The sequence below is a fragment of the Geotrypetes seraphini genome, chromosome 8 (genome assembly GCF_902459505.1).
Source record: "Geotrypetes seraphini chromosome 8, aGeoSer1.1, whole genome shotgun sequence".
NCBI lineage: Eukaryota > Metazoa > Chordata > Amphibia > Gymnophiona > Dermophiidae > Geotrypetes > Geotrypetes seraphini.
In genome coordinates, this window is record NC_047091.1 from 138,347,220 (window position 1) to 138,370,018 (window position 22,799).

Consider the following 22,799-nt stretch of genomic DNA (forward strand, 5'->3'; position numbering starts at 1 on the left):
GAGCAAATAGCTAGAAATGTAAAAAAGGGAGATAAAACTTTTTTTCAGATATATTAGTGAAAGGAGGAAGCTGAAAAATTGAATTGCAAGACTAAAAGATGTTATGTACCAATATGTGGAGAGTGATGAGGAAAAAGCAAACATGCTAAAACAAATACTTCTGTTCTGTGTTCACAGAAGAAAATCCTGGAGAAGGACCCAGACTGTCTGGCAAAGTTACACACAAGAATGGAGTAGATACCATACCATTCACAAAAGAAAGTGTTTATAAACAATTTGAAAAATTGAAGGTGGACAAAGCAATGGGACCAGACGAGATCCATCCCAGGATATTGAAGGAGCTCAGATAGGTTCTGGTGGGTCCTGTTGAGGATTTGTTCAACAAATTTCTGGCAATGGGGGTAGTTCCTGGGGATTGGAGACGAGCAGATGTGGTCCCTATTCACAAAAGTGGTCACAGATGAAATGGGAAACTACAGGCCAGTAAACCTCACTTCGGTTATTGGAAAAATCATGGAAGTGTTGATGAATTCCTAGAATCTAATGGGTTACAGGATCTGAGGCAACATTGTTTTAGTAAAGGTTAATCGTGCCAAACAAATCTGATTGAATTTGTTGATTGGATGACCAGAGAATTGGATCAAGGGCATATGCTAGATGTAATTTACTTAGATTTCAGCAAAGCCTTTGACACGGTTTCTCATAGGAGACTTTTGAACAAACTTGATGGGCTGAAGTTAGGACCCAAAGTGGTGAACTGGATTAGAAACGGGTTGACGGATAGACGCCAGAGGGTGGTAGTTAATGGAATTCACTCAGAGGAAGGAAAGGTGAGTAGAGGAGTCCCTCAAGGATGGGTGCTGGGCCCGATCCCGCTCAATATGTTTGTGAGTGACCTTGCTGAAGGGTTAGAAGGAAAGGTTTGCCTTTTTGTGGATAATTCCAAGATTTGTAATGGAGTAGTCCTCAAGAAGAGAGTGTAAAACATGGAAAAAGATCTGCAAAAGTTAGAGGAATGGTCTAATATCTGGCAACTAAAATTCAATGCAAAGAAGTACAGAGTAATGCATTTGGGAATTAGAATCAGAAGGAGCCATATGTGCTGGGAGGTAAGAGGCTGTGATATGCACGGATAGAGAGAGGAACCTTAGGGTGATAGTGTCCGAAGATCTAAAGGCAAAGAAACAGTGTGACAAGGCGGCTGTTGCCAGAAAGATGCTAGGCTATATAGAGAGAGGCGTAACCAATAGAAGAAAGAAGGTGTTGATGCCCCTGTACAGGTCATTGGTGAGGCCCTTCTTGGAGTATTGTATTCAATATTCAATTTTGGAGACCGTATCTAGCAAAGGACATGAAAAGACTTGAAGATGTCCAGAGAAAGGCGACAAAAATGATAGGAGATTTGCACCAAAAGACGTATGAGGAGAGACTGGAAGCCCTGAATATGTATATCCTAGAGGAAAGGAGGGACAGAGGAGATATGATTCAGACGTTCAAATATTTGAAAGGTATTAATGTAGAACAAAATCTTTTCCAGAGAAAGAAAAATGGTAAAACCAGAGGGCATGATTTGAGGTTGAGGAGTGATAGACTCAAGAGCAATGTTAGGAAATTCTTCTTTACGGAGCGGGTGGTTGATGCCTGGAATGTGCTCCCAAGGGAGGTGGTGGAGAGGAAAACGGTGACATGAAAGGCATAGAGAAGGTGGAGAGGGACAGATTCTTTAGACTAGCAGGGACAACTAAAACAAGAGGTCATTCAGAAAAACTGAGAGGAGACAGATTCACAACGAATGCAAGGCGGTTCTTCTTCACTCAGAGGGTGGTGGACACCTGGAACGCGCTTCCCGGAGAGGTAATAAGACAGAGTACAATTCTGGGGTTCAAAAAGGGACTGGATGACTTCCTGGAAGCAAAGGGGATAACAGGGTACAGATAGAGGTTTACCGTACATTGAGCGAATAGGGTATGGATATTTTAGGTTAGGTAGGGAACACTTTCAGGTCGTGGACCTGGGGGGCCGCCGCGGGAGCGGACTGCCGGGCACGATGGACCCCTGGTCTGACCCGGCAGAGGCAACACTTATGTTCTTATGTTCTTATGTTCTTATGACAGAGTTCAGAAAAGCATGGGATGAACAAAGAGGATCTCTAATCAGAAAATAATGGGTATATATTGAAGAACTAAAGCCAGGACTGGGCAGACTTGCATGGTCTGTGTCCCATTTATAGCCATTCAGTTGAGGATGAGCTGGAGTGAGTTTTGACAGAGACTCCAGTAGATGGAATCTAAGCACACTACCAAGCAGAGCTCTGGATTTCTGGCCCAGAAATATCTAAGAAAAAAGACCTTTTAAATTAAATCATTAATTTATAGAGCATGTATGGTTGAGCATACTGGATGGGCCATTTGAGTCTTTATCTGCTGTCATTTACTATGTCACTATGAATGGGCAGAAATTATTTCTAACTAGTCTTGGATGTCATTAGTCAAAATTACAGACTAAAAGTTTGCTTGCCTTCTCATAGAGTAATCTTGGTGTTTCCTAAACAGACTCCTGCCAGGGTAGAGAAAATACAGACCAGCTTGCAAAATCTCTTTGACATAGCACTAGTACTGCTGATTCTAGCCACTGAATTAGGCCTAAGAAGGAATCCCATTTATTTCTTTGTTCCCAAGAAATAAAGCTCTTTTTGTATTATCTTGGATCTCAAGGCTGTTTTATCATCTGATATCTCATATACCATTCTTTGTAACAAAAATAAAAAAACCAACCCATTATGGAAGGGCTGGTTACTAAACAATTAAGTGGTTATCTGGAGAGATTCTTTGTATTGCATGAATCCCAGTCATGATTATAGCACGGAACCTGTTCTTGGCTCTTTATTGGAGAGAGCAAATATTTATTAGGAAAAGGTCAAAGAGTGATTATTATACAATTGGATTTTTCCAGTGCTTTTGATTTAGTAGATCACCAATTGTTAATGAATAAGAACATAAGAATAGCCATACTGGGTCAGACCAATGATCCATGTAGCCCAGAATTCTGTTTCCAAAGTGGCCAATCCAGGTCACAAGTACCTGGCAAAAACCCAAATAGTAGCAACATTCCATGCTACTGATCCAGGGTAATCGGTGCTTCCCTCGTGTCTGTTTCAATAGCAGACTATGGACTTGTCTAAACCCTTTTTTAAAACCAGTCATGTTAACTGCTCTTACCACATCTTCTGGCAACGCATTCCAGAGTTATTCTCTGAGTGAAAAAATATTTCCTCCTATTGGTTTTAAATGTATTTTCTTGTAACTTTATCAAGTGTCCCCTAGTCTATAATTTTGATGGAGTAAAAAAATTGATCCTCTTGTATCCATTCTACACCACTCAGGATTTTGTAGACTTCAATCATCTCTCCCCTCAGCCATCTCTTTAACATAAAACATAACATAAAAACTCGCTTGTATACCACAAATACCGTTAAGTTGTCTTTAGGAATATTATTGACAAACCTGGGTTTTAAGGATTTCAGCTATGCTGATGACATTGGGATTTTAATTCCTATTCACTAGACAGTTGAAGAAATTTATTATAGAATTAGAGATTTTATTCATCGAGTAGATAACTAGATCTCTAATCGTAGATTAAAATTAAATGTGACCAAAATTAAATTATTATTACTGGGTCAATCTGACAATATCTGGAATGATGATAATAATAACAATAAGCTCAGCAATTCTAATTTCAAATTTGAGAGTGATATTAAAATTTTAGGAGTTATGTTGTTGGGCTCATTGAAGCTCGATTTCCAGATAGTCTGTTGGGAAGGAAATAATTTTTGCTTTTTGAGCAAACTAAGGCCATCTTTTACTAAGCTGCGGTAGAGGCTTCTACAGCGGCCCAAAGCGCTAAATGCTCTGACACTGCTCCAATGCTGATAGGAATCCTATGAGCGTCTGAGCATTTAGCACTTCAGGCCGTGGTATTAGAAATAAAATAAATAAAGTGAATCTGAGGTTTAGTGGAAGTTTTTGCTTTTTGAATTTTGGTCTTCTATTTTAAAGTTTGGGTCACTGTTTATAAAATACTTCATGGTTTAACACCTTTTTTTTTTTTTTTTGTAATATCATTTTTATTGAAGCAAATTGCTCTGTTTACAAGCATCAAACTATTTATTCTGTGATGTTGTACTTTTGCATTTCCCCAGACCAAAATGTAAGCTCCTCTTATATGAAATGAACTTCTATCAGAAATTAGATCATTGCAAAGTTATTTGCTTTTCAGGAAAGCTTTGAAAACTCACCTAAGTGATTTTTAACCAGATGAGAAATTATTTGTATTTTGTTTGCATTGTAAATACTTCTTGTTTTTATGTTTTTCTATTGATTGTAATTCTCCATAAATTGTTGGCCCTCTTTTCATTGTAATCCATGTGAAACCCTAAATGGGTATTTGCGGAATATAAGAATATTTGTAATGTAATGTATTTCACATCTTGCAAGTGCCACCTGAATGCAAGTGCCACCTGAATGGAAACCTGAAGGCCAGAGATTGCAGCTGTTCATCCGAAAGAGCTCCTTACAGCTAGAGATTGAGGCACTGCATCAGACATTCTAGCAAGGCCCTCTGGTCTGAAACAGCACCGAGGTTGTTTTGCAAGGTAATGGTCATAGTGATAGCATATCTTCCCTGAGAGGGAATCATAGTGCAATTCTTCTTGGACAAATGGTTGATTTGAAAAGATTCTCCTTCAAAGAGGGAGCAAGTGGCATTTTAGATCCTACTCCCCCCATCTCAAGAAGAGCAAGTTGATTCCCTCTCAGACTGTTGGGTATTTGGGAGCAAGATTGACACCACTTTAGATATGGATTTCCTCCCTCTCAAAGAATGATGAAGCTGGAGTCTCAGATGTCTTCAAGTTCAGAAACCATCTTGAGCTTGCTGAAGTTTGGAATTCTGTGCAGGGGTTGAGCTCCATGGTGGCTGTCATAGACTTAGTTCCAGGGTTCGCTCTCTCACATGAATCCACAACAAAGCTACCTTTCTGAGGCATTGGTTGGTGATCTCTTAAAGTTGTGAGTATTATTGTCCTTTGTCAACACAAACAAGAATCAGCAGGAGCTGTTGGCTATGATCAACATATCCTTCTCTAAAAAGTAAGCCTTCAGGCTCTCAACTTAATGGAGTTAACAGAAGCAAGCATATTTGAAAAGGTAGCTTGCTGTCGAGGACATATGATCGTGGTCCTTGAACTGTCTGGAACTCGGAACTGTTCATCTGCAGGTTCAACAATTCTCTTCAGTGGGGCAAAGGGCTAAAATTACAGTCGGTGTTCTCTGACATTATGATAGCAGTATATTAGTTACAAACAGAGGCACAAGAGCGTTATCTGTTCTCTTTCTGTGGCTCTTATTATAGGACTGGTAAATATTCAAACGTGTTCAGCAAGCACGTGTTCAATTAATTTTATAAATTTATTTATTTTGCTTGAAATGTAGTCTGGTCCTGGCTTGTTTTGCAGTTAGCAGTCAAATAGAGGTTGCCAGGACCAAAATATCCACTGTCTGCAGTAAGCACCCTGAGGGTCTCCTCAGGAGAATGGGCCATGTAACTCTCATGAGCCCATGGCTTTGGCTGTGTCTCTTTGCTTTTCTATCAGTAAATGTACTGAAATTTGGCAGTGCTGCTGACTCTAGAGTAGTTGATTTTTAATTCAGACTTTTGGTGTTTTTTTTTCTTTTGTAGTATTTTAACCATATCAGTATTGAAGACTCACGGGTATATGAACTGACAAATAAAGCTGGATTATTGTCTCCTTATCAAATTCTCCATGAGTGCCTTAAAAGGTGAGATGCTGAAAGTACAAATTCTTTCCATGCAAAAATTTGAGATTTCCTGACCAAATCAGGTGTTTTATGATTTTTCTGCTTCACTAAGTTGCATATATCTGATTTGTGGATTCTGCTGTATGCATACTTGCTATCTGGCATCAATGACCTACATTATTTTTTTCTTCCTTAGAAATCATGGAATGGGTGACACATCCATCAAGTTTGAAGTTATTCCTGGTAAAAATCAGAAAAGTGAATATATAATGGCCTGTGGCAGGCACACAGTGCAAGGCTGGTGTAAGTGCACGTGCTACCTTCTGTCTACTTGGCACATTTCATTACAGATGCCTTTCTTGCCCTTTCTTTCCAATTTGCATTTCTGCTCATTTTGAGAATTCTCTGATTTTAATGGTATTTGCTTCAAATGCTTATTAATACATACAAGTGAAAACTGACTCTGTGTAAACCATCTCATCAGTTACAACACACAGACCTTGTAAAACAGCAATTAAGTGCAGTGGACATTTTTAGCAGAGTTAATGAGTAGTGAGCAAAGGAAGTTAACTTTGACCTAATGTGTTATGGTGTTTCTTAATTGGCTTTTATGTAGGCAAAAATAAGAGAGTTGGGAAACAACTGGCTTCTCAGAAAATACTGCAACTGTTGCACCCACATGTGAAGAACTGGGGTTCTTTGCTACGTATGTATGGCAGAGAAAGCAACAAGATGGTCAAACAGGTAATGTCATATCTTTAGAGCATCTTTTGTTCTGACCCTTGTCCTTTAACCCTGTGGCAGAGTAGGTGGTGATTCCTGATAGCGTAAATTGGTGATAAGGTATGGGTATATAGCTTGTGACCTTCAATGCAAGTCTACTACTATTTATCATTTCTGTAGCACTGAAAAGCGTACACAGCGCTGTACATTTAACATGCAATAGATGGTCCCTGCTCAGAAGAGTTTACAATCTAATTTGGAAAGACAGGACTTATAGAGTTGGGGAGTTTCTTGCAGAGAGAATAATAGGATGGACATAGGTAATTTTTTGGTGAATGGGAGTTAGAAGCTGAAAGTACATAAAAAACTGGGCCTTTAGCCAAAGATGGCATCTGATGTAATGACTTGGGCAGTTTGTTCCATGTATATGGTGCAGCGAAATAGATGGGACGGAGTCTGGAGGTGGTAGTGGAGGAGAAGGGTGTGGATAGGAGGGACTTGCCTGATGAACAGAGTTCATGGGGGGAGGGGGGAGAGAAATGTGGGGAGATATTGAGGGGCTGTACTTGAAGGTCAGTAAGAAGAGTTTAAACTGTATTCAGAAATGGATGGAGAGCCAGTGAAGTGACTTGAGGAGAGGGGTAAAGTGCTTTCGTGGAATATGTAGAAGAATTTTGTATGGATTGAAGGGAAAAGGGATAGTTACATTACACTGATTTCTATTCCGCCAATACCTTGCGGTTCAGGGTGGATTACAAAAGAAGTTATCTGGCAATTTCCAGAGGAATTGAAGAGTAGAGAGAGTTGCTTCAGAGAATTGAGATGAGTCTTGCGGTGTTAGTTTGTCTTCAAGGATTTCTTGAATAGGATGGTTTTTATTTCTTTTCTAAATGATTTGGAGTCTGGAGTCGTTATCAGTAAATTGGAGAGTTGGTAGTCTAGTTTTGCTGCTTGAGTGGCTAGAAGGCCACCGTACAGTTTTTTTCGTTTGACGTCTCTGATTGGGGGATGCGTGAAAGGTTTGTGTGTTCTCCTGTGTGTGGTTGAGGTAGTTTGGATTAGGCAGTTGTTTAGGTAGGCTGGGCTATCTCCATTTATGGCTTTAAATAGTAGGCAGTAGAATTTGAATTGCACTCTTGAATGTATTGGGAGCCAGTGTGAGTCGAGGTATGCCGCTGTGATGTGATCATGTTTCCTCAGGGAATAGATAAGTCTTAGCGCTGTATTTTGAACTGTTTGTAGTTGTTTTATCATGGTTGTGGGGCAGGGGAGATAGAGTATGTTGCAGTAGTCTAGAAAACCTAGGACTAGGGACTGGACCAAGAGCTGGTATTGTTTTCTGTTGAAGAATTTTCGAACTTGCCTTAAGTTTTTCATGACCACAAATGATTTTTGTATTGTTTTGTTGATTTGTGGTTGCATGGTACAGCATCTGTCTATTGTAACCCCGTCCCGCTCCTGGCACTCTCACACCAACCTCTATTCTCTCATACTTATATAATTCCACTGGAGTTCCGTCCTTCCCTAACCATGTAAACCGTGTCGAGCTCCATCTGCGGAGATGATGCGGTATATAAACCCAAGATTTAGATTAGATTAGATTAGATTGTCATTCCTAGAAGTTTTTGAGCGGGTTGTATGAGATATGTAATTGAGTTTATTACTAGATTTGTTATAATTGGGGTTTTATTATTTTCGAGGAGAATGAATTTTGTCTTGTCTGGGTTCAGTTTCAGTTTGTGATTATTCATCCATGTTGCAATTGTTTCAAGTGTCCTGTGTAATTTGTCTGTCATGGAGGATGTTGGTTGGTCAAAAGGAAGGAGAATGGTGATGTCGTCTGCATAGCTATAGGAGGTTAAGCCTGATTTGTTCAGGCAGGTGCCAAGGGATGCTATGTAGAGATTGAAGAGAGTTGGGGACAGTGCAGATCCTTGGGGTACGCCGCAGGGGTTGGACCATGGTTCTGATTTTTCTTTGTTCAACTTGACTCTGTAAGTTCTGGATTGTAGGAAACCTTGAAACCATGTGTGTACCTTGTCTGTGATTCCTATTGTTTTAGTATTTATAGTAGGATGTTGTGGTCCACCAGGTCAAATGCTGCGGTGAGATCCAGCTGTATAATCAGCATTGTTCTTCCTATGCTGAGGTGTTGTCTGGATGTGTTGAGTGGAAAACCTGAGAGAAGCAAGTTACAGTAATCTAAGCAAGAGGTGATGAGAGTGTGGATAAGGGTTTTGGTAGAGTGCTAGGAAAGGAGAAAAGTCTAGAATAAAAATGACTGTAGCTATCATAGACATTGTCCTCTTATTTCTGCTATTGTAATATATGCCTGTAGTCAATGACTGTATTATGCTATAGCATTTATAGATCATATCTAGTTCTTGTTGGGTTTTCTGAACATCCTGATGTTTGTTTATTTTCAACAAATATTGGGCTCCTTCAGAGCTCTTACTGGTATATAAATCTTCAAAACATTTGACAAATAAAGATTAATCCTTCAGAGCTTTATGAATCAGAAGCAAAAAATTTTAAATGTACTCTTGATTCAATTGGCAACCAATGTATTTACATTAGCAATGGTGTAACTGAGTGAAAATGTGATATACTGCAAATCAAACAAGTTACTGCATTCTGAACTATTTGCAAAGGTTCATGAATGAAGTAGGAACTCCAGGATATAAGGAATTACAGTAGTCTAAATCCCTTAAAACCATGACCTGAATTACTGTTCTAAAATCTTCAACCAGAATTAAAGTTTCACCTTGCTTAGTAGGTGTAACTTGTAAAAAGAATTTTGCCACTATCTAAATACCATATTTTTCACTCCATAAGATGCACTTTTTTCCACCCAAAAGTGGGTAGAAATCTTGGTGCGTCTTATATAGTGAAGGTACAAAAAATTACACCCCTCCCATACCATTTAAAAACACCCTTCCTGCCGCCGAACCTATTTTAAACATCCCGCCCGCTGCCCCACCGCACGCCCTCTACACCTTTGTAAAACACCCCACCCCCCTGCATGCCCACCACCGTCTGTCGCACCTTTTTAAAACTCCACCTGCCACCGCCGTCTGCCCCACCGCTTACAAATTACCTAGTGGTCCAGCGTGATCCCTCCCTAGCTGTCTCCTCTTCTTATTTCCTAGCCAGCGGCACGGAGGTCAGAAGAGTGCGGCGGTCAGAAGCAAAGCTTTCCACACTCCCGCTTGGGCCCGCACTGTTTTCTGAATGGCTGCAATCAGTTCTCGCAAGACTTGCTTTTCTTGAAATTCTTTGATTAGAAATAGTAACATGTTTCCCCATAAATGTGGGCTTAAAAGGAATTATGTATGTATGAATTGATTATGTATTGTTTTGTGAGTTTTTTCCTTTTCTCCTTTTGAATTATTGGATATTGTAATGTATTCAAATTATAATAATAAAAAAAAAAAAACAACAACAACCAGACTAAGGACTTTTCCTCCAGAAACTTGTCCAAACCTTTTTTAAAACCAGCTATGTTAACCGCTCTTATCACATCCTCTGGCAATTAATTCCAGAGCTTAGCTATTCTCTGAGTGAGAAAATATTTCCTTCTATTGGTTTTAAAAGTATATCCGTGTAATTTCAAGTGTCCCCTAGTCTTTGTAATTTTTGATGGAGTAAAAAATCGATCCACTTGTACCTATTCTACAGCACTCAGGATTTTGTAGACTTCAGTCATATCTCCCCTTAGCTGTCTCCTTTTCTAAGCTGAAGAGTTCTAATCTCTTTAGTCTTTTCTTATATGGGAGGAGTTCCATTCTGTTTATCATCTTGGTCACTCTTCTTTGAACCTTTTTTAGTTCGCTTTAACTTTTTTGAGATAAGGCAACCAGAATTGAATGCAATATTCAAGGTGAGGTTGCACCATAGAGCGATACAGAGGCAATATAACATTCTTAGTCTTGTTTACCATCCCTTTTCTAATAATTCCTAGCACCTTGTTTGCTTTTTTTGGCCGCTGCTACACATTGAGCGGCAGGTCTCAGCATATTGTCTACAATAATACCCAGATCTATTTCTTGGGTGCTGAACCTTAAGGTGGATACTAGCATCTGGTAATTGTGATTTGGATTATTCTTCCAAACATGCATCGCTTTGCATTTGTCCACATTAAATTTCTTCTGCCATTTGAACGCCCAGTCTTCAATTTCCTGAGGTCTGCCTGCAATTTTTCATAGTTTGCATGTTGTAACAACTTTGTACAGTTTAGTTTCGTCTGCAAATTGAATCACCTTACTCGTCGTTCCAATTCCCAGATCATTTATACATAAGTTAAATAGCACCGGTCCTAGTAGTCGTCTCCTCAGACTTGTTTCCTGCTTTGCTATGAATGCCTGTGATACTTGAAGCTGTCATAGGCCTAGATTCATTAAACTCACCGATCTGGATTGTTGTTGGGCGATTCTTGGCCGAGTTTTGCCGAGCGACCAATTCACAACAAATTCTGCATGCAAATGATCTGATCGGACGCAAGCCTTACGTCGATTCCACAGATCACTATAGAGAGATCGAGACGCATGCGCAGATTATCCTTGTTGGTTGTAGATGCGATTTGCACATACGCTTGCTCTTCGCACAAGTGAGCTCAAAATAAAGGGGGAGAGGTGGCTGCAGTTTACTTGCTGGCCCTACGAGTGGACATTTTAAAAAGAATGATTTCAGTTTTTGTGCAGCCAAATTATGGAACAGAACACACTTTAAACCCACGGGTTAAAACCATGGGCTCGCAATGCGCTTTTTACAGAAAAAATGAATTCTTGTGCATATGTAAAGTTAATTTACAGTTTTATTTTTTATTTTGATGGTTGTTTTATATGGGCTTGTAACCTCGATACTGATATTTCAGGGCGGAATAGGGCAGGAGAGTCAGCAAGGATAGTAAGCAACTGGTCCTCGGCAAACGCTTCTTTTCAGATCAGCAAACCCAATCGCTGTGTCTTCTTCTGCTTAGTGAATCGATGGCTTCTTATTTTTGCATTCCATTTGCATGGACAGATCGGATCGGGAAGGAGATTGATCGGGCAGATATTTAGTGAATCGGGTCAGGACACGATCGGAAGGTTTAGTGAATCTGTCTGATAGTGCCTTGTATCCTCTTTCAGTTCCACTTTTAGGAAAGAGAGAGGGAGCCAGCATCCACTAGGGAGGGGGGGGGTTAAGGAGGTATCATGCCTTAATCCCTCCAATGATCAGCTGTTCATTGAGAGCACCTTTTTAACTCAAACACTTCCAACTTAAAATGTCCTCCTTTTTAGACTTGGATGTTTTTCCCATTCAGTAATCGCTGTCAATGTCTCGATTTATGGGTCTTCCCTAGACCTGCCCAAAACATGTCCACAACATACCTCCTTGCTGTTTGGATGTACCTTAGTGTTGGATGTTCCTTTTTTGCTTTTGCAAAATCAGGATTTGGAAGTTTCTAGTACATGGTCATCCATATGCTTTGAAAATAAACTCCCTAGACTCTTAACCTGTTGGGCAGTGGAACATTCTGACTATATAACAGTATTTTTTCAGGCATTTCCTTCATGTCCATACCAGTCCATTTGGGAATAGTTGTGTCTATCAACCAGCAGATGGAGACGGAAAAAGAAAACTTCTTTATGATTTGCCCTTTAAGGGTATTGTGCAGCCTAGGAAATTCAGTATTTTTCTGTCTCCCGAGTGAATGATTGATAAATCATGCAGCTCTTCTTTGGTGTTCTTATCTAGCTCCTCTCCCAGATATTATCTGAATGTTAATAGAGCAGGGGATTTAATGCAGATTGGAGACAACACTCAATGTAATGAAGTTTAACAGCTTATTTGGAACTAGGTGACACTTGCTGAAACCAGGTCCCTTCTCCCCCACAGCCCCACACTTTCTTCTCAGTAGTACCTTTCTGTGAGTAAAGCATGTGTAAGAAAAGTATCTCCTTTGAGTAAGACTTAGTTGTCTGACATGGGGTAAGTAATACCATTTCTGCTTTGCTCAGAGCTGATTTTTCTTTTGACTCTTTGCCTTTCACAGTCGAGAGAATGGCAGGAATCTCTTCCCTCAGGGAATTGGCTTTCAGGTTCTCTTTCATTGGAATTCTTCCTTTGGCCAGCTACAGCAGATATTTGGTTTTACCCAGAGGCTAGCACCTTTCTGGTGGGGGGGGGGGGGCGGAATATTCCATTCAACTGTTTTCTAGCATTGATGCAGGGCAGTAAATATGGTTGCTTGCTTTCAGTGATCAAGGTATCCTGAGGTGACTTTTTATAGCAGTGCCATTTCTCATTCAATGACAGACAAGGTGTTCTGGCTGAATAGCTTCCTGTTTATCCTTGCTGCACATATAGTGGTTGGTGATTGATTGATGGTTCACAAGTCAAACCGTAAGGTTTTGCTTTGTGGTTCTGGATAACAGAAGTGTGAGCATTAGCAGTTTCTTATTACTGTGTCTTGGCTACCATTTTCTGGAATATATTTCTCCCTTCAGTCCATCTCTGTTTTTTCTTTCTCAGTCGATGGGGGGGGGGAACCCCACAATGGAAAAGATGGCTAAGCCCCTTTATTTGGTGCAGGCAACCTTCCTCCAGTATATGTGTCATGCAGACAACTAAGTGGGACACATTGTTTCCTGCAGCTGTTGTGAGATGTAGGTTTTATTTTTCCTGAATCAGTCTCTTTCATGGTAGCATATCATCTTCAGAAGCACTCATATGTGGGATGTGGTTCCTCAAAGCTAGCTCTATGGGCAGTTTGGAGCGCCATACGATAGTGGATAGGTAACCAATGAGCATTGCAGAGTAAAGGAGTCACATGATCGAATCTTTTGGTTTTGCTGCTTTCATAACACAGTGTCTTTGCTCCAGCTTCCAGCATGGCTCTGTTGTATGAGCATCAGCTTCATATAGGGCATGTGTTCAAAGTTTCTGCTTCCTCCAAGGCTTGGCTACAGCAAAACCAATCACTGGTGATTCCAGCTCCCGGTATGAGGCTGCTTTTGCAACACTAGCACCGTACATGGCACAAAAATCTGCAGCACTAGCTACTGCAAAGTTTGTTGCTGTTATGCTAGCTCTATTTGGGGCTCAGTGGGTACAGCATATGTACCGCTGGTGTGGTTTGGTTAGCACAGCGTTTGTTACTAATTCCCTGCAGGTTACCTCTGACAAGCTTCTGTGACGTAACACCCTCAATTGCAGCAAGCTGCAAGGACACACTGGTCACATGGAATATCCTTAGCAGCCATTTGCACACCACAGCATGGAATATCCTTAGTTGCCATTTGCAAGCAACAGCAACAGTTCCTGGTGACATTGTGTTGCTGCAATACTACAGCTACCTTCATGCCAGGGCTATCACCCTCTCACTTCTTCAACGCCCTTCAATACACGTGAACCTCCACCTTCCCCTCTTATTGTACCCACCAAACCAATTAACTTCATTGACCGGTATTTCTTTTCCCTGTAAATAAAAATTTTACCTTCCTATTGTACACTCTTGTATATTCCTATTGTATACTCTTATATATTTCTGTCAACTTCAATGACCTGTATATTCCTGTCAACTTCAACTCCAAAAATTGTTAATTCCTGTCAACTTCAATGACCTGTACACTCCAAAAATTGTTAATTCCAATGTTATCTTCGTTTGTAATCTTAATTAATTGTTGTGAACCGCCTAGAACTCTATGGGTACAGCAGTATACAAAATAAAGTTATTATTAAAGTTATTATATCTTTGGCATCTGCAGCCTCTTCTGTGGCGCTGTGCTTACTTTGCCAGCAGTTTGCATGGTGATATGTCTCCCTCAGCAGCCAATTGCAAAGTACTGCTGTAGAATCAGTAGCCAATAGCAGTGTGTGGCCTTTCAATGGCACAAGCTTCAGCATTAGGGGATAGTGGCTGGCACTGTGTTGGCTTCAGCAGCCTCTTGCATCATTAACCTCTCGCAGGGCATAGTGTCAACTTCATTGCCATCTTTTATGGTACTGCATTGACAGTTTTACCCTTGCATTGGGTGCTGCATTGATATCTTCTTCTTCTTGCAAGCCTGTCTGTTCTGCTCAAATTTAGTTTTTATTTAGTTCGGGGTTTTTTCATCCAAAAGTGAGACTTTTTGTTAGTGCTGCAGAGGATCCCTGCTTGGGACATCTCTGAGGTCAGAAGTCTGTAGCCAAAGGGCAGACCGCTTTGCAGTACACCCACTTAATAATAATTTAATAATAATAATAATTTATTTTCTTATATACAGCCCAACCAGTAGTTCTGGGCAGTTCACAACAGGATAATACTGAGACATTTCAGCACATGGTACAGTTTCATAGAACACACTATCTACGTACAAGCTAAAATTATATAATAAAAGTAATACAATTGTTAAAAACATTCAAGTAATGGTCCAGGTCCTCAGAGACTAGTCCCTTGGGAGCAAGGCTCACCCCAGGTTCTGTCCACAGTGAGCTTGAGTGCAGGCTGAATGAGTGGCTCTGTGGAGGCTTTTATTTTTTTACAGGATTGGGACCCACTGTGTTTGCTTCCCCCTGCTGTATGTACTGGTCACACGAGGGGTTGAGGTCTCCGGCTGGTCAGAAGGTTGGAGAGGCAGTCAAAAGCAACAGTCCAGTTCCAGGCTTATTTGAGGCAGAAGTTCTCCCATTTCTCAGGATGAAGTTTCAGCCCAGGCAGCTCCCAGCACAAGTGTGGCATAGTGTGTACAAGGCTGGTAGCCTTGGGAAGAAAATCATAGGCGGTTCTGAAAAGTGATTTCTTAAAAATTTTGTTTTAGGGCCTAGAGCTAGAGTCCCCTACCTCTAAAATCGCTATTTTTTTTTTATCCTCAATGTTACTCCCATGGACCATTTTTGGTGCTAAAATCGCTGCCATGGTGGCCATCTTGGATTTATTGATTTGAAAATAAAAGCCTCTATCTGCCTTTAAAACACCTCGACTTTGCTTAAAATCAGGTGAAATAGACTCCTCAGGCCAGGATACATCAGAGTTATGCCAGATTTGCACTGGATCTGGGTTGAAGACCGTCCATGTTCCATGTGCTGCGCAGCATGTGAGGGGGGTGGCGGCGGCCTCAAGCTTAGCCCCTCTAGTTCCCCTGGGAATTGGGTTGTAAGATGGCTTGAGTTCTAGGCCAGAAGTTCTGGTTGGAGCTAGGAAAAAGCAAAGATGCATCCCTGGTGAAGTGCAGCTTCGCAGCTGCCATGAAACCCCAGAAAGTGACACAGAAGTGACTGCAAGAGGCCTCAGGGTGTCCTAGGTATGGTTTTGCTCCAGAATTTAACAATATGTTGTATGAAGCATTTATTTAACAGCAGTCACATGGAACCCTCCTTGTTCATGGCAGTGCTGGCACACTGAGTTTTTCTTGCTGCCAGTGCAATTTCCCCTAAACGGAACCATACGAAAGAGATGGGGGTTCATTTGGAGAAGGACTGGTATGATATGGAATCCATTTGCATGCCATTATTTTCCCAGTCTGGATCTTCAGTAGCAGGGGATTCAGCATCACATCTGAGAGAGCCAGATCCTGATCAGATAGAGGCTCAGGATCTGGGAGAGGACCCAACTGTGCACAGGCTGTTTAAGCTCTCGCACTTCCAGAGATAATTGCAGAGTCTCTCAGAGTATTAAAGATAGAGACCCCGCAGTCCTCAGCTGTGCAGTGCTCACTTATGAGCAGCACTAAGGCTCAGTCCATGTGCTTCCCCTCGCATCAGGACATTACCAAGATGTTAACAACCCATTGGAAGGCCCCAGAGGGGCCCTTTCAGGTAGCAAGAGCCATAGTGAAGAATGGATTTTAATCAGCTCACCTAAAGTGGATTCCTTAGTGGCACAGGTAAACAAGTGTACCTCTCTCCCCAGTGAATGCAGAGTGGTATTAAAAGCTACTCAGGTCTGCAGACTGGATTTTGCCCTCAAGAAGCAATTTGAGGCCACAGCTGCAGGATTAAAGGCAACAGCAATGGCATTGTACGTAGCACGTGCCTGCCACTCCAAGTTGAGTTGTGATCAGGAGGCTGCGGCCAGGAGGGAATTCCTCATGTCCTGGAGTGGATTGTGTAGCAGATGCTCTTTATAACTTATTTAGAGTATTGAGCAAAGTTTCTGCCTATGCTATTTCCACCCAAAGAATGCTGTGAATAAGACAGTGGGCAGGAGACTCTTCCTTCAAGGCAACACTCAGCAAGTTTCTTTTCAAGGGATAGTTGCTTTTTCGAAAAGGTCTAGATCAATGGTTCCCAACCCTGTCCTGGAGGACCACCAGGCCAGTCAGGTTTTCAGAATAGCCCTAATGAATATGCATGGAGCAGATTTGCATACCTGGCACCTCCATTATATGCAGATCTCTCTCAAGCATATTAATTAGGGTTATCCTGAAAACCCGACTGGCCTGGTGGTCCTCTAGGACAGGGTTGGGAACCACTGGTCTAGATGACCATAGCAAATATGAAGGATCGCAGACTGAAGTCTTTATCTGGCAGCAGACAGAGAACCCCAAGGGGGTCAGGTCAAGGTACTTTTCACAGCTATAGGCATTTTTGCCAGTACTCGGGAAACACATTGGTCCAGAGATCATCTCAAGATTTAAGGGTGCAAGGCGCCCTCTGCCATCAGGATCCCGCCCCAATACCGCTCCCAAAAAGTTGTTATAACACCAGGCCAGCAACCAGACCTCAATTTGGTTACATCTGGACTGGTCTGGTAGGAAGAAGGAGAAATTATGTTTTACCTGATCATTTTCTTTCTTTTAGTCCTACCAAACCAGTCCAGAGACCCGCCTTGAGCATGTTTCTTCTTCTTGTCAGAGTTTTCCTCTGTTTTTGCTGGACTCCTTAGTCTATTGCATCTCTCTTCCCATTTAACTCGCTTGTCTCCTGCCTTAGTGGACACACTTTAGGTCAGAACTTATGCTTAACGATTGCTGTGGGCCTCCCAAACTACATCAATTCATTTTCCAACATACAAAATTGGTAGGCGAGATACTATTGAGCACCATGGCTTGCCTATACAACATACTGAACTTCCTGTGGTTGTACAATACCCTTCAAGGGCAAATCACAATAAACTAATTTCTTTTTCAGTTTTCTGTCTGTTGGTCAACAGATACAACTATTCCCAATGGTCTAGACTGGTCTGGTAGGACCAAATTAAAGAAAATTATCAAGTAAAACATAATTTCTCCTTCCAGTGCAAAGGGTACAATAATCTCGACTATAGGTTTTATTCCCTCAATCGCAGGAAACTTGCAGAAAGCATCAAACAGATTCTTCATCTCCCACCTCTTTGTGTCACTGGGCAGTGCCCTTCTCTCTCAGTTCTTCCTTTTGCAAGCAGGTTTCAAAGTGTTTTCTGTTGTACATCTGTTTTTTTATTTGCAGAATTTTTATCTGATTCTGGGAGGCTTTTTGATGCCCAAGAGGCCCCCAACATTCCTGGGGGCATCTCTGCATGGGAGAAGATACAGATTTTATAATCAGAAAGCTGTAGCTGGGGGGGGGGGGGGGGCAACTCTTCTTTTAGAGCACCTGCTTAACCGGCTTGCACTAAAATTCTGGATATCTTGTTCGGTCCCCTGGGAACATAGCTTGCCCCTGCTTAATCAGGTGCTTGAGCACAGGCTGACTAGCCCCTGTATTGGTCCTGAGGGTTTTGTAAGTGCCGAATGTATCCCCCCACCCCTGAAGACACATTTGGAGCTGGTGGGCTTGAGGATTTTAGACTCTTAGAGCCTGACTAAAAGGCAGCCTGAAGAGACAAGTTTCTGGAAGATCTGCATGCTTGTCTGAGACAGAAAATCTCCAGAGTCCATTTTGCTATGTGAAGCTGATGAAGGCAGGCACCTGATAGGATTGTAAGTACAGTCTTTTACTGTCTGTGGGAGAGATTAGGGGAGGGTCTGAAAAATGACTTTTTGGGTGTTTCGGGGGCCCCCACCTCCAACCCCTTTTCTGATTTTTTTTTCCTTTTAATTTTGCTTTCCCAGGCCAGTTTTGCTGGGAAATTTTAATTGCAGTGGCTATCTTGAATTTTTCAATCCACCTCTATTTGCTTCAAAAACAACTCGATTTCACTCAAAATCGATAGAAATGGACTTCTTAAACTGTTTAGCCCTTAAATCATGCTAAATTTGTAATGGATGGTCAGTTAAGGAGCATCCGTGTACCATGTGTCACAGGGCATGTGGGGGGGGGGGGTAGGGGCAGGAGCACTGGGTTTAGCTCCCTCTGGTCCCTCCAAAGGCTTGGAGTCTCAGTCAGCTCAGTTGTTGGGTCAGAAAGCCCTTGCAGAGCTCCCTGAGAGTGACTCGGCATTGTTGGTGAAACATAAGTGCGCAGACCCCTCTAAACCCTTGAGGAGACAGGATGTGACCTTGCAGAGATCTTCAAGAGGTCTAGTACAGACAAGATTTTGACTCCAAATTTGTGAATTTAATGTTTGAAGTTCAAAGAAGCATGTGGAGTTTAGGTGCCGGCTCAGAGTTCCTTTACACACAGTTTCGTTCCAAGGTAAAGTGTAAATCTGCAGGATCTGGAGGTCCAGTCTGAGAAGGATTGGAAAGAAGGGGCATCACACTCAATACCCCTGCTCTCCCAAAAGGATTCCACATGCTGGGAGAAGTCCAGGTCACAGGCGGATGTTCATATTCAGGAGTCTGTGGCAACCATAAACTAAGGAGAGGACCTAGCACTGTGTAGACTTTTTAAACCCTGCGACAGTTAGGTTTGGACCCCGGAGAAGTCCACAGCTCAAACTTCTCTGTTAAGCAGTTGTAAAACCCAGTCCAAATTATATCAAATGGCTGTGGATTTTCAGCAGCTTTTTACTCAGCCTATGGTGGATTCCTTTGTAGCACAAGTTACTAAGCGTACTTTGCTTCCTAGTTAAGGCAAAGTGATTTAAAAGGATGCACAGGTTCAGAGGGTGGATCTCATGCTCAAGAGGCAATTTGAGGCTTTAGCTGCTGCGGCCTCATTTGTGGTACGTGCTTCCCACAAAATGTTGCATCAGGCTCCAGTTGTGAAGGAGGGCACTTTACTCCAAGTTTTGCTTTCTGGGGTGCACTATGTAGCCAATACTCTATACAAAGTGTTTAGAGCAGGGGTGTCCAATGTCGGTCCTCGAGGGCCGCAATCCAGTCGGGTTTTCAGGATTTCCCCAATGAATATGCATTGAAAGCAGTGCATGCACATAGATCTCCTGCATATTCATTGGGGAAATCCTGAAAACCCGACTGGATTGCGGCCCTCGAGGACCGACATTGGACACCCCTGGTTTAGAGTAATGAGCAAAGTCTCTGCTTACTCTATTTCTGTCCACATTACGCTTTGGATCAGACAGTTAGTGGGTGATTCAGTTTTTAAGCCTACTTTAAGCAGCTCTTTGGCACAGAGACCCTTTCATAGATCTCGGCAGAGGTTTGGAGGCTCCAAACAAGTGCAGACATCAGGGTTCCACTCAGCAGCCCCCATCAAGTAGTCCCAATGACGCCAGATTGCAGGTTGAGCTCCCCCGAATACAAGGGAGACTCTGGGAGGTCTGTATAATCAGATTCATTAAAATCAATGGGTGCTGGACGTCATTCGAGAGGGTTACAGGCTCAAGTTGTGTTGTCCACTTCAGGATTTCTTTGTGGATTCCCTGGCCAGAAGGCCAGAGAAAGCAGCCAAGATCTGGGCAACAATAAAGCATCTAATAGACACTCAGGTCATGGAGCCTGTCCAGATGCAGATTCAGGCTCGGGCAGATACTCTATATACTTAATCATGCCCAAGAAAGACAGACGAATGCAGACCGATTCTAGATCTGAAATATGTCGGTGCTTGCCTAAGGGTGCCTTGGTTCTGGATGGAAACAGTGCGTTCAGTCATTGCCTTGGTATCACTGGGGGAGTTCCTAGACTCACTGGATTTGACGGAGGCTTACTTGCACATTCCCATCTTCCCAGAACACAGAAAGTTTCTCAGGTTCCATGTGCTGGAGAGGCATTTTCAGTTCTTGGCACTAGCTTTTGGATTAACCATGGTACCTCGTACCTTTACCAGGGTAATGGTGGTGGCAGCAGCAAGGCAGGGATTCAGGTACATCCATACTTGGATAATTGGTTAATCAGAGCCTCATCTGAGTCAGCAGGCTGCAATTCAGTGGCACTATTAGTGTAGCTGTTGCAAGACCTGGGATTGATCATCAATTTCTGGAAGAGTCATCTGGAACTGACCCAATCCCTAGAGTACTTAGGAATCCTCTTCAAAACGGTAGAGGGCCATGTTTTTCTTCCAGAGCTGCACAAACTGAAGCTACAGTGTCAGATTCTGGATGTACTGGTCATGCCAGCCCCCAAAGATTGGCATTACCTGCAGGTGCTGGGATTGATGATAGTAATCAGAGAAGAGGTCCCTGGGTGAAAGCTCAACTGTGCCCTCTTCAGAATGCTTTGCTGTCCCACTGGTCTCCAAAGGCGGACTTGTTCCACACACTGTTACCCTGGAAGGCGGAAGTGCATTACGGTCGTGGCTCCAGGCAGAGACCTATCCAATGGAGTGCCTCTTCACAACTCATCTTGGGTGATACTGATGACAGATGCCAGTGTGGCTGGGGAGGTCATTGCGAAGATCAACTGATTCAGGGTCACTGGTTACTCTCATAGAGAAAACTGTCAATCAACAGATTAGAATTTAATGCCATTCATCTAGCACTGCAGCTATTGGAGTCAATACTGGAAGGCCAGGTGGTCAGTCTTCTCAGACAATGCCACGGCGGGGGCTTACGTCAGCAGACAGGGAGGCACCAAGAGTGCTCCATTGAAGCTGGAAGCTCAGTTGTTCTGTTGGGCAGAAAATCACCTGCAGGCCATAACAACGGCTCATGTAGCAAGAGCGAGCACTGTCCAGCCAGACTATCTCAGTCATCAAACCCTAGATCTAGAAGAATGGTTCCTATCCTGGGGGACATTCAACAGTATTGTGAAACACTGAGGATGACCGACTTTCAATTTGATGGTGTCAGCAGACAACATAGTCTTTCGGTACTTCAGCCCAGCAAGTGCTGGCATGGACGGGTACAGTAGTCTGGATGGCCTGCCCTATCAGAGTGTGCCTCTTTAAGGTCTCAGTTTTGTTGTGGAGTTCCTAATGCTTGTCTTTGGGCAGCCAAGAGGTAAAGAAATGCTCATAAAATGCCCATCTAACAGAGATGAAGAGTGATTCAATAGCTCTCTATATCAAAAGCTTATAAGAAGCAAGAAATGAGATATAAATGTTAGTCCTGATTGCACTTAGGTAGTTGGGTTGTCATGTTCCACCTTGGTTATGGTATGTTTGCATTTTATTAATTACTTGTTTTCATTGTAGAGTAGAACAAAATCTACTTTGTTGGGGAGTTCTCTGTGTCATCCTTGTTATTTCTCCTATTTAGAAGTCATCCATTGCTTTGGTACGAACTGAGGGAGAAGGGCACTGCCCAGTGACACAAGGCGGCAGAGCTGAAGAATCTGTTTAATGCCTTCTGCAAGTTTTCTGTGATTGGGAAGATAAAACCTATAGCTTAGACAACTGTACTCATCTGCTGGAAATATTATCAAGGTAAGAACCTAATCTTTCTATCTGGTAATTCAACTCTAGTCACCATTATAGCTTCTGGGGTTATTTTTAACACTCAGAACTGATCTGTTGTCCTCTAACCAATTTGCAACCTCGGTGGATAAGCACGAAATATCTGCATGTGGACGATCTCCATTGTATGCAGATCACTCATATATATTTATTAGGGTATCCTAAAAACACAACCAATTTCTAGGACTCGAGGACTGGAAATGAACACCCCTGGGTTATACTATATAGCTGATTAAACAATAAGTTAAAGAAGATATATGTATAAGACTGGGCTATACAGCAGATGTATTTGTACATGCAATTCTTTTAGTGGTATTCTAACTGGTATTTTGAATTAAGCCAGAGAAGCACTGCTGGTAACAATGAATTCAGCTACATAGAACATCTGATATCTGTAGCTTCTCATGGCTTGCGGGAGAAGACTAACTACCACATAGTATGGGACTGGCCACTGAAATAGTTAATCCATAAGTTAGTCTTTCTGTAAGCTGTCAGAATTCCAGTAACACCCATCTTGATCATCAGGAGATAAAAAAAAGGTTTCAGGAGAGCCAAGTATACCTGATTAAGTAAGCTTTTGGAAGAAGGGCACACATACCTTATAATAAAACTATATTAAATGTAGTTCTGAATAGA

At 42.1% G+C, this 22,799-nt stretch overlaps 1 protein-coding gene across 1 annotated transcript in view; it reads left to right on the forward strand.

Annotated features, from left to right (window-relative positions):
• The window catches only part of DGCR8 (DGCR8 microprocessor complex subunit), a 105,938-nt gene that overhangs the window by 63,496 nt on the left and 19,643 nt on the right, over positions 1–22,799 (forward strand). The window contains exons 10-12 of the mRNA XM_033956792.1: positions 5,737–5,837; positions 6,013–6,119; positions 6,433–6,560. Of these exons, the coding sequence (XP_033812683.1) occupies positions 5,737–5,837; positions 6,013–6,119; positions 6,433–6,560 (336 nt within the window). The remainder of the gene's footprint in view (positions 1–5,736; positions 5,838–6,012; positions 6,120–6,432; positions 6,561–22,799) is intronic.